At 54.8% G+C, this 11681-nt stretch overlaps 1 protein-coding gene and 1 pseudogene across 2 annotated transcripts; one reads left to right on the top strand and one right to left on the bottom strand.

Moving 5' to 3' along the window:
• On the bottom strand, positions 1-10750 carry SMKR1 (small lysine rich protein 1). Its single transcript, XM_008258205.5, has 2 exons — positions 10417-10750; positions 1-1919 (listed from the first exon to the last, which is right to left on the bottom strand). The coding sequence occupies exons 1-2, from the start codon at positions 10423-10425 to the stop codon at positions 1731-1733; spliced, it is 198 nt and encodes a 65-aa protein (XP_008256427.3). The 5' UTR covers positions 10426-10750; the 3' UTR covers positions 1-1730.
• LOC149127586 (LYR motif-containing protein 4 pseudogene) lies at positions 5708-10410 on the top strand (annotated as a pseudogene). Its single transcript, XR_016231024.1, has one exon. The product of XR_016231024.1 is annotated as an LYR motif-containing protein 4 pseudogene (transcript).
• Positions 10751-11681: the final 931 nt, after the last annotated feature.

Here is an 11681-nt window from a genome sequence, read left to right as displayed (position 1 = left end):
TATTCTTTTTAAAATTTTTATTTATTTTAGTGAGAGAGAGACAAGATCAATCTCCTATCTGCTGGTTCACTCTCCAAATGCCCACAATAGCCAGGGCCGGGCCAGGGAAAAGCCAGGAGCCAGGAGCTCCATCCAGGTCTGCCACCGTGTGGGTGGCAAGGACTCGACGACTTGAGCCATCGCCTGCTGAATCCCAGGGTGCCATTAGCAGGAAGCTGGCATGGGGAGCAGAGCCTGGGCTTAAGCCCAGGGCCTCTACCATGAGATGTGGAGTCACAGTCACATCTTTTTTTGAAAGGCAAAGTTACAGAGAGGAGAGGGAGAAGACTTCTGTCCACTGGTTCACTCCCCAAATGGCCACAATGGCCAGGGCTGGGCCAGGCCGGAGCCAGGAGCTGGGAGCTTCTTCCAGGTCTCCCACGTGTGTGCAGGGACCCGAGCACTTGGGTCATCCTCCACTGCTCTCCCAGGTGCATTAGCAGGGAACCGGATCAGAAGTGGAGCTGCTGGGACTTGAACCTGTGCCTCCATGGGATGCTGGCATGGATGGCAGTGGCCATCCACCACACCACAATGCCAGCCCTCAGAAGTCACATCTTAATGGCTGGGCCAAATGCCCACTACCCCCCAAATACTGCTAATGTTTATTTATTTTCATCTACTTGAAAGGCAAAGCAAGAGTGAGAGCAAGAGAGACCTTCCACCCGCTGGCTTACTTTTTCAATGCTTGCAACAGCCGGGGCTGGGCCAGGCCAAAGCCAGCGACCAAGGACTCTATCTGGGTCTCCTCTGTGGGCGTCAAGGGCCCAAGCACAATTCTCAGCTGCTGACCTGAAGGAACCAGTCAGGACTCAGGACTCAGGACTCAGACCGGCACTCCAATATGGGACGCGGACATCCCAAGTGGCAGCTTAACCTGCTGCGTCACAGTGCTGCCCACTCCTGCCAAAATACCTTTTTATTTTTTTTGACAGGCAGAGTAGACAGTGAGAGAGAGAGACAGAAAGGTCTTCCTTTGCTGTTGGTTCACCCTCCAATGGCCACCATGGCTGGCATGCTGCGGCAGGTGCACCGCGCTGATCCGATGGCAGGAGCCAGGTGCTTCTCCTGGTCTCCCATGGGGTGCAGGGCCCAAGGACTTGGGCCATCCTCCACTGCACTCCCTGGCCACAGCAGAGAGCTGGCCTGGAAGAGGGGCAACCGGGACAGAATCTGGCGCCCCGACCGGGACTAGAACCCGGTGTGCCGGCGCCGCAGGCGGAGGATTAGCCTAGTGAGCCGCGGCGCCGGCCCCAAAATACTTTTACAAGAGGAAAACCAGAGTGCCCGAGAGAGGGATGTTGATAAGCAATCTCGGGCTTTTTGCATTATCTTCTCTAAATAACAAACCTCCTTGACAAAAGGAAAAAAACTCACGCAAACTAGAACTCCTGTCTTTTGCGAGCAAGGTTTAATTCTCACCCAAAATTACGATAATAATGTTTTAAAGTACTGCCAATTGCACTACACTATGCAGGACTGTTTTTCAGACTCTCTTCCCCCTTAGCTTCTGAAGCGCCATGACTAACCACACCAGGTCAGCTGAGAGGTCATTCCTACCGCAGAGTGCTTGGCTGGCATTTCAAGTCGTCTTCAGCAAAGTCTGTTCTGCTTGCAGTCATTGGAACGTCCCGCCTCCTCGTGCCCACGTCCTGCTCTCTGCAGCAGGCACGAGCCGCGAGCTCTGTCACTTACATCTTCTTCTTCCCTTTGGGAGCACCTGGCCAGCGGAAGCCTCGCAGGTGCAGGCAGTCGGCGACGTTGTGCGCGATGTAGTACAGGTTCAACATGGTGGCGGGGCTGAGGATGTCCACTTCGGGCTTCTTCTGCTTCTTCCCTCGAGACCTGCCCCGGCCTTTCTCTTTCTTCCCTTTACCTGGCTTTCAGAGACAAGTATAAACATGGGGAGGGGCAGGATTAGTTTCCAGAACTCTGGCATTACTTCCAACACTTCCCTTATTGAACTTTAGAAGCAAAACTCCTGGGGTGGGCGCCTGGCACAGCAGTTAAGACACTGCATGTGACGGCCACATCCCACATTGGACAGCCTGCGTTCCAGTTCCAGCCCCGCTTCCCGTTCCAGCTGCCTGCTGATGTGCACCCTGGGAGGCAGTGGGTGATGGCCGAGTAGTTGGGTCCCTGCCGCCCAACTAGGAGACCTGCATGGAGTTCTGAGCTCCTGGTTTTGGCCTAGCCCTGACCCAGTGTGGCAAGCATCTGGGTGATGAACCAGTGGATGGAAGGTCTCTGTCCATCTATCTCGCTCTTGCTGGCAAATAAACTTCTAAAAATAAGAAATAATCCTCAAATAAATCAGAATAGGAACAATGAAAAAACTGTCATGAAATGGGAGATGTCACATACAATATAAAGCGACAGGGGTTAGCGCTGTGGTGTAGCGGGTAAAACCACTGCCTGCAGTGCCGGCATCCCATATGGGCGCCGGTGCGAGTCCCGGCTGTGCCACTTCCAATCCAGCTCTCTGCTACGGCCTGGGAAAGCAGTAGAAGATGGCCCAAGTCCTTGGGCTCCTGCACCTGCGTGGGAGACCTGGAAGAAGCTCCTGGCTCCTGGCTTCAGATTGGCCAAGCTCCGGCCACTGCAGCCATTTGGGAAGTGAACCATCGGATGGAAGACCTCTCTCTTTCTCTCTCTCTGCCCCTCTGTAACTCTTTCAAATAAATTAATCTTAAAAAAAAATAAAGTGACAAATGTTTAGTAAGATTAAGAAAGACTCATCTTAACTCCATGTGTGGTCTTTGCATTCTGGTTTGAATAAGCTACAAAAAAACATTTTTGAGCAATCAGGGAAATCTGATAATAAAAATTATTGCTTGATCTTAACATGGCATTGGGTCACGGAAGCGAACGTGCCGGTGCCTCTGTGGTGCACGGTGACATCTGTAGGAATGAAGTGGAAGGCGGCCCGAGGTTTGCGGTAGCCCTTTCTGTCCCATCATCCTGTGCAGGGCACCTGGGAAGACTGAAGCATAATAAACACACCACTCTGAACTAAATATTGTGCTGCTGAAATAGCTGAACTGAAAACTCGGGATTTGTTAAAATACTGCAGCCTCCCCACCCTAATAAAGGGTAGATGACCCGATGCAGCAAAAGCTGGCTGATTTCTGAGAGAAACGAAGCATGGGGATTCATTCATTATTCCACTTTTGGGTATGTTTGGAAATTTTCATAATAAAATCATCTTGGAAACAAATGAGGTAATCAGGGCTGGCGCCACAGCTCACTAGGCTAATCCTCCACATTGCGGCGCCGGCACACCGGGTTCTAGTCCCGGTCGGGGCGCCGGATTCTGTCCCGGTTGCCCCTCTTCCAGGCCAGCTCTCTGCTGTGGCCAGGGAGTGCAGTGGAGGATGGCCCAAGTCCTTGGGCCCTGCACCCCGTGGGAGACCAGGAGAAGCACCTGGCTCCTGGCTTCGGATCAGCGCGATGTGCCAGCCGCGGAGCGCCGGCCGCGGTGGCCATTGGAAGGTGAACCAACGGCAAAGGAAGACCTTTCTCTCTGTCTCTCTCTCTCTCTCACTGTCCACTCGCCTGTCTAAAAAAAAAAAAAAAAAAAAAAAAAACCACACAAATGAGGTAATCAGGAGGTAAATGCATATACATATATATTTAGGCACCTGTTATGCAGTAGCCTCTACCTCATTAAGCAGTCAGGAAGTTTTTTCTTTTGAAAGACAGAGACAGGGAGCTCCCATCTGCTGGTTGGCTCCCGAAACGCCCACACAGCTAGCGTCCGGTCAGGCCACAGTCAGGAGCCAGGAGTTCAGTCTTGGCTGGCAGGGACCCGGCTACTGGAGCACTACTAGCAGGAACCTGGCATCAGCAGCTGAACTCAAGCACTCCCATAAGGGACGTGGGCATCCCACTAGCATCTCCAGTGCCATGTCAAACACCTGCCCTGTCATGAATTTTGTTTCTTTAAGAGTTATTTACTTATTTGAAAGGCACACACAGAGAGAGACACAGACCATCCATCTGCTGGTTCAATCCCTAAATGACCGCCAACAGCTGGGGCCGGGCCAGGACAAAGCTGGGAGCCAGAAACTCTTTCTGGGTCTCCCGCGTGGGTGGTAGGAGCCTCCTCTGCCGCCTTCCCAGGCACACGAGCACGCAGCTGGACTGGCAGCAGAGCAGGCGGGATGTGACACGGCTTGGCAACGTGGCACGCCAGCATCGCAAGCGGCGTCTTAAACGCTGCACCGCTTCTGCCCCCGCGATGACGTTCTGTGGCACGTGAACAAGACACTAAGCACAGCGACTGACAAGAGCAAGCACTCGGCGAGTACTGCCATCATCCTCGTCACCTCCAAGCCTCGGAGCTGCACCTAGGGCGGGAGGTAAGAGGTCCTCTCTAAAATGGAAAAGCAGAGGCTCAGCGAGGCCAGCCACCAAGTGCGAGCGGGGTCTGAGGTCCGCGGGCGCAGCCAGGTCCTGCGCTCGCCACGACACACTGCTGGGCAGTGTCCTTGGGAGGAGCGGCGGATCCTATCCGAACTCGGCCAGACCTCCCGGAAACAGAACTTCTCCATGACCTTCGAGCTCACATACAGAAAAGGCCGGATGGCAGCGCGTCAGTCAGTCCGCAGTGGCTCCTCCAGGCAAGGGAAGGGCACGTAGCATCGATCAAGGCCGACATTTGCATAAAATAGAGGTGCTGCTCGCACTTCACTTCAAAAGCAGCCCAAGCTGCACAAACAGAAAAGTAATGCATTACCAACATCAAAACACAAGTCTGCAAGCTGAGAGGAGGGAATGAAGGTGATGTGCAGGCCCGCAGCTGCCCTGTCCTGAGGGACCAGCCTGGCCGTGTGGGCTGCGCTAGGCCGCCGGCTCCTAAGCATTCTGGCCCCTGGCTTTTTGTGACGTCATCCTTTTCTGGCTGGCAGCCACACTCGACTTAACTGTAATAACTGCAAGAAAATGTGTGTGTACACGTACACATGTGCTGTGATTTCTAAAACCCTTAAAAACTAAAATTCACATAAAAGTTTGACATTTTCATTCAAAGTTCTCATCTTTTGGTAGAAATTGGCAAACAGGGGCCAGCATTGTGGCATAGTGAGTAAAATTACTGCCTGCAGTGCTGGCATCCCACGTGGGTGCTAGTTCAAGTCCTGGCTGCTCCACTTCTGATCCAGCTCCCTGCTAATGCACCTGGGAAGGCAGCAGCAGATGGCCCAAGTGCTTGGGCCACCCATGTGCACGTGGGAGAACCTAAAGAAGCTCCAGGCTCCTGCTTTGGCCTGGCCAGCCCTGGCTGCTGTGGCCATTTGGGCAATAACCAGCAGACGGCAGATCGCTCTCTTATCTCTCTCCCTCCCTCTCTCTGCTTCTCAAATAAAAATAAATCTTAAAAAAAGGAAGAAATTGGCAAACTGTAAAATTCATATGTAACTACAAAGGACTTTGAAGAACAAAGCTGGAGGACTGATGTGATTTTTTTAACAATTATTACAAAGCTGCACGATAAAGATGGCATAGTGGTGGTGTCCAGATAAACAGATCAACAGAATACAATAAAGAATTCAGAAACAGATCCACACATGTAAGAACTGATTTTCAATCAATATGCCAAAGCAATGTGGTGGAGCAAGGATAATCTTTTCAACATATGGTGCTGCAATAGTGAGTATCCATCTGCAAAAAAAAAAGAACTTTAATCTATGGTTACCATACACAAAAATTACCTCAAAATCAATCACAGACCCAAACACAGCTCCAAAACTATAGCACTTTTTTTTTAAGGTTTACTTATTTGATAGAGTTAGAGAGGTAGAGACAGAGAGTCTTCCGGGTCCCCAAGATGGCCACAATGGCCGGGCTGGGCCAGGTTGAAACCAGGAGCCAGGAGCTTCTTCCAGGTCTCCCACATGGGTGCAGGGGCCCAAGCACTTGGGTCATTCTCCTCTGCTTTCCCAGGTGCATTAGCAGGGAGTTGGATCAGAAGTGAAGCAGCCGGGACACCAGCCAGCACTCGTACAGTATGCCAACGTCACAGGCAGAGGTCCAACCTACTGTGCCACAATGCCAGCTCCCATTTGGATTTTTATAACACTATTTGCATGCCATACAATATTACCAACTTAAAAATTAGCCTGCTAAAGACTTACTGAGTTTTGAGTCCTGCCCTTAGCGGGGCCAGAACAAACGATTTCCATGGCCTTATACTGGCCACGGGACAGGCATTCCCAAGGCCAGGACAAGCCCGTTCCCAGTGCAGAGCTCACCACTAGAACCCTCTGGCTCCGCAAGGAAGACACCTGGCGCCAGCTGCAGGCCTTCCTCTGCCTTCAGGCCCAACACCCCTTGCACAGCCCTTGCTCCTCCTGGACATTGTCCCATAATCAAGGGGACACGATCTGTTTGTGTCTCTGGGCTCTGCTCAAGCTGCACCTCTGTAGAGGTGTGAGCATTTGGCCGCTGGTTGGGATGTTCACACTCCACACTCCAGCGCTTGGTCTGACTTCTGCCTCGGTGCACCTTGGAAGTCTGCATGTGATGGCGCCACTGGTGGGGTTCCTGCCACCCACGGGAGAAGCCAGACTGAGGTCACAGGTCCTGGCTGCAGCCTGGATGTTGCCAACATAATGGGGAGTGAACCAATGAACAGGAGATTTCTGTCTCCCAGACAAATAAAATAAATTCTCAAAAATTTTAATCCCATTTTGGAAAAACCTCCTTGCTACAGTGTCTACACTGTCTATAATTAGGATGACCACGTAAGTTACTGTGCAAAGCAAGATACTAGAGGAAGACAGAGAGGAGGCGGGGGCCGTATCAGGACTGGGGAGGCGCAGGCGATCCCCACCCCCAGTAGTTGTCACTTTATTATTTTCATTTGAGACACACACAGAGAGAAACAAGAAGCGCTCGTTGTCTCGGCTACTTCCCAAACATCTGCCAGTGGGAACTCAATCCAGGTCTCCCACATAAGCGGCAAGAATGCAACCACTGGAGCCATCGCTGCCACCGCTGGGGTCTGGAGTCAGGAGCGGAGCTGGGAATTGAACTTGGGTACTTCAAGATGCAGGTGTCTTAACCGGCTGGCCAAATGCCCGTCCCCAGCACCGCTTTCTGACTGCTTCCTATAAACGCTTTTCATGATTTAACAGCAACTCTCTGAGTGTTTACTGCTTGTTCCCTAAGCAGAGGTTTTGTCTGAGTGTACCACTGAATTCCTGGGCCTAGGCCAATGTCTGGCACAGTGCAAGGATACCGAGTGAAATCATGGCAAATCAGATAGGGTGCGGGAATAGCATTTAAAAGCAAATGTGACGTTGCATTTGCTCCGTGGCTCTTGCGCACGCTGCAGCTTTGTGGCTCGGGTTCCACTCGGGACCTCCGCTTGGAGGACCCGTGTATTAGTATTTTTTTTTTAATCGAAAATGGCAACCTCCAGCCGCGCACTAGTGTTAGATCTGTACCGGGCGATGCTGAGAGAGAGCAAGCATTTCAGCGCCTACAACTACAGAACGTATGCTATCAGGAGGATACGAGATGCCTTCAGAGAAAATAAAAATGTAAAGGATCCTGTAGAAATCCAAGCCCTAGTGAATAAAGCCAAGAGACCTTGGAATCATTTCTCAACAGGTCCACATTGGTCAACTGTATTCGACAGACAAGCTGGTCATTGAGAACCAAGAGAAGCCCAGGCCCTAGGGAGCCGACTCAGCCGCCAGCAGCAGCCGCGGACCAGTTTCAGCCTCCGTTCTGTGTTTGGCATGGGGCTTCCAGCACCACCTGAACATAGCCTCTCGCCCTACCTGCCCTGTGGGAGCGGGTAAACTGAGTCACGTCTCCATTGTGCTGCAGCCTCCATGAGAAAGGAGGGCTGTCCCTCGTCGGTGCAGGTGTTGGGACGAGGAGCCAGAGCTCAGGCACAATGACACAGCGTGTTCCTCCGTCTCCCCTCCTCCCCACCCCTGCCCTGTCGCTCATCAGCGTTGGTGTAGAGTTTGCAGACTTGGCTCCTTGCCCCTTGCCAATAAACAGGATCATCTGCCCAGCCTTTCACACCACAGAAACCCACCCCCCCAAAAAAAGCAAATGTGGATTTCTGCTTTTCTGCACGTCATTCAACACACTCCCTACCTGCGGGGAGACAGTGATGGAAAGCAAAGCGGATGTGGGTTCCTGTCCTCAAGAAGCTACGGTCCAATGGGGGACAAAGACACCAGCCCCGGGTCACACAGTGACTCCCCACCCTCGCTGTGAAGGGGATGGGCAGGGGTGACCTCTGGGACACCTAGGAAGGATTTCTGGAGCAGCCTGGGCCTGAGGGCACAGCATGCCCGGCACAGCACTCTCAGACTGGAGGGAACAGTAAAGTCAAAGGAACCAAAAACCCAAACAAGGCCACGGTGACCAGGTCAAAGGCAGGCAGGGTGCGGCTCTGGCTCCCAGGCTCTGTGCGCGAGTCTGTCACCTCTCTCCATAGCTCAGGGGAAGCCACTGGCTTAAAGAGCTCCGTAAACCATTCTGCTTCAGTACCCAGGGCAATGAAGGCAGACAGCAGGAGCAGCCTGCGGGGTAACCCAGGAGCACTCTCATCTGCAGTTAAGAGACAACATCCGGGCCAGTGCTGTGGCTTAGGAGCTGCTGCCTGCGGCACTGGTTTGAGTCCTGGCTGCTCCATTCCCCATCCAGCTCCCTGCTAATGTGCCTGGGAAAAGCAGAGGAAGATGGCCAAGTGCTTGGGCTCCTGCACCCACGTAGGAGACCGGTAAGACGCTCTTAGCTCTTGTCAGCCCAGCTCCCACCCTTGCGGCCATCTGGGGAGTGAACCAGCAGATGGAAGACCTCTCTCTCTCTCTCTCTCTCTAACTCAGCCTTTGAAATAAATCTTTTTTTTTAAAGACACTTACATGGTGCATACAATACCGCTGGCACACTGCAAGGAATGCTGAGACTACAATACACAGTTGTACAACTACAGAATGACGACAGCCGGGAGCAAGGCTTTCCAGGCAAAGGGTGCTTCCTGAGCCAAACAGAAGCCACCCGCACTCCCGAGCCAGCTCTTAACAGATCATGAAGGGACAGGTGCAGGATGACAGGGCAGGCGCAGGACACAGAGGAAGTGTGGGGTGTGGGTTGTGGGGGTTTTAGACAGGATAACGTGGCAGATAAAGCTCTGGGGTCAAGGTCCCTTTAAGAAGGGATCAAGAAGTGGCCGACATTGTTAGGAAACTGGCCCAGTTGTAGCCAGGTGGCCGCATGGCCCAGCTACCTGAGCCAGGCTCCACCCCCATCCTAACGGGATTTGCTGCTCCTGCTTCCCTGCCCGCCCTCCGGCAAAGTTTTAAAAGGGCCTGTTCCTGCACACGTGCTCTCTTGGTCCTTCTCTCCTGCGCTCTCTCAGCCTCTCTTGGCTTCTCTCCTCCTCTCATCTCTCTTCTTCCTCCTCTGTCTCTCTCTCTTACAGTCTCCTTCTCTCTTTTTCCTTCGCCGCCCCTTCACCCCGGTCTGTAGGGTGTTCCCCAATAAACCCTTTCCCTTACTCTGGTGTCCGGTGTGCTTTGCGACGGCTAACATTAAGATATAACAGGCATCCCATATGGGGGCCGGTTCAAGACCCAGCTGTTCCACTTCGATCCAGCTCTCTGCTATGGCCAGGGAAAGCAGTGGAAGATGGCCCAAGTCCTTGGGCCTCTGCACCCATGTGGGAGACCTGGAAGAAGCTCCTGGCTTCGAATTAGTGCAGCTCTGGCCGTTGTGGCCAATTGGGGAGTGAACCAGCGGAGGGAAGACCTCTCTCCCCTTCGCTGGGTAACTCTGACTTTCAAATCAATCAATCAATCTTTAAAAAGAAAGGATCAAGTTTAGCAGACCTCAGGGGCTCCAGGAGGACCCCGGGCAGGGGTTGCGAGGTCAGAGCAAGGGCCAAGGGGGTCAGGCGTGCCCCGGACGAGGGCCAAGGGGCAGGGGTGCCTGCCACAGCGGGCAGCGCAGGGTGGCAGCGGGGCTCACAGGGCCTGCGGAGCAACCGGCGCGGGGACCAGGACCTCAGCAACCGCCGAGGCCCGGGGCCCTCGTTGCTGGACTTCCTTTCTTGCCCACTCAGACACGGTTTCTGGGGGTGGGAGCTGCTCCACGGACCCAAGGCACTAAAACCAAGCCCCTCACCCAGGGAGGGCTCAGCCCGATTTCGGCTGCCGCCGTCTCCTTCGGCAGGTGCACAAGGCCAGGGCTGCCCTCCCCTCGTCTACACGCCGCGTCTCCGCGTCTCCGGGGCCCAGACCCCCGCCCGGGGGAGGGGCGAGGACCCGGGGAAGGCGCGTCTCCGAAGGCAGCCGGGCTTAGCCGGGCGGAGCGAGCGCCTCGGCATTTCCCAACCAGGCGGGCGTTAATTACCATGGTCATTCCCTTCTCAGTCGGGGAGGCGAGCGGGGCATCGGATCCCAATCCGGAAACTCGCCGGACGCCCAACTTCACATCCCCCGGGGGCGGCGCCGGGGCGCGCTTCGGCCGTGTGTCGGGCCTCCTCCACGCTCCCGGCCGAACCGCCGCCGGCTGGGGTCGCGCCGCGCCTCCCAGGAGTCCCGCGCCGCGCGGCGGGGCAAAGGCGCTCGGGGCAGCCGGGCCGGCTCACGGGGGTCTTCAGCCACAAAGCCGCCTGCTCGAGCCGCCCCGCTAGCCCGGCGCCCCGCACGCGCACGCGCCGCACGGACCGCGCGCGCTGCTGGGGCGGGGCCGGCGCACAAACGCCGGGCGGCCGCGCGCGCGGGAGGGAGGGGGGGGTGTTGCCGGTTGCCGGGCAACCGGGCCAGCCCGGGACGCGACTGGACGCTCAGTAGCCTCGACTACGCGGGAGAGGGCGGGCGTGGCCCCGCGCCCTGCAAACCGTGGGGCGCTCCGTGGGGACTGCGTGACTTCTTTGGAAACCAAGACTAAGGAGTCTGAGGGTGGAATTCAGGCTGACATGGGGTGACGTTTGTAAAAGCGGCTCCGGGGTTGGGGGCTGGGTGTCCTACACCCTGGATGGAGATTGCACAGTGGGTGCGGTTCTGCTTCCAGCCTCTCCACAGTTTGCGGGCGCGACCTCCATTTTTCACTCACTAGACTGCGTGGGTCTCTCTCTTCATCCCTGGCTGGGACAGCCCACCCTCCCTGCGTCCACTTCTCTGGGTCAGCTCTCCCAGGTTAACCCCTGTTGGGATGACTCCCCAGTCTGGCCCAGCCCTGCTTTTCCTGAGCTCAGTTAAGACACTTACGTCTCACCTGAGGGCCTGGGTTCCATTCCCAGGTCCAGCTTCCTGCTAGTGGAGGCCCTAGGAGACAGGGACGGTGGCTCAAGGAGATGGATGGGCCCTTGGATTGTATTCTTGGCTTCTGGCTTTGGCCCGGCTCTTGTGAGCATCTCAGGAGTGAGCCAGATAGGAGCTCTCTCTGTCATCTGTGTCTCTGACACTCTCAAGTGGATAACTAGGTATGAGGCTGATTCGTAGTCTCTCTCTCACTGGCCCCGCGTGCTTTATTTTTGCCACACTTCTGTGCGTCTGGGATTTGTGCTTTTGTGCCTCCTGGCTTCTGCACCCCTATTTGGCTGGTATGCCGTCTCCTCCCTGCCTCTCAGACACTTGGGCAGCCTTTGGGTCCAGGCAGAACACGTGCCACCT

This window comes from Oryctolagus cuniculus, chromosome 3, assembly GCF_051225735.1.
Source record: "Oryctolagus cuniculus isolate XC-2025 breed Fujian yellow rabbit chromosome 3, ASM5122573v1, whole genome shotgun sequence".
In the NCBI taxonomy this organism is placed as follows: Eukaryota; Metazoa; Chordata; class Mammalia; order Lagomorpha; family Leporidae; genus Oryctolagus; species Oryctolagus cuniculus.
This window is presented reverse-complemented; position numbering and strand designations above follow the sequence as displayed.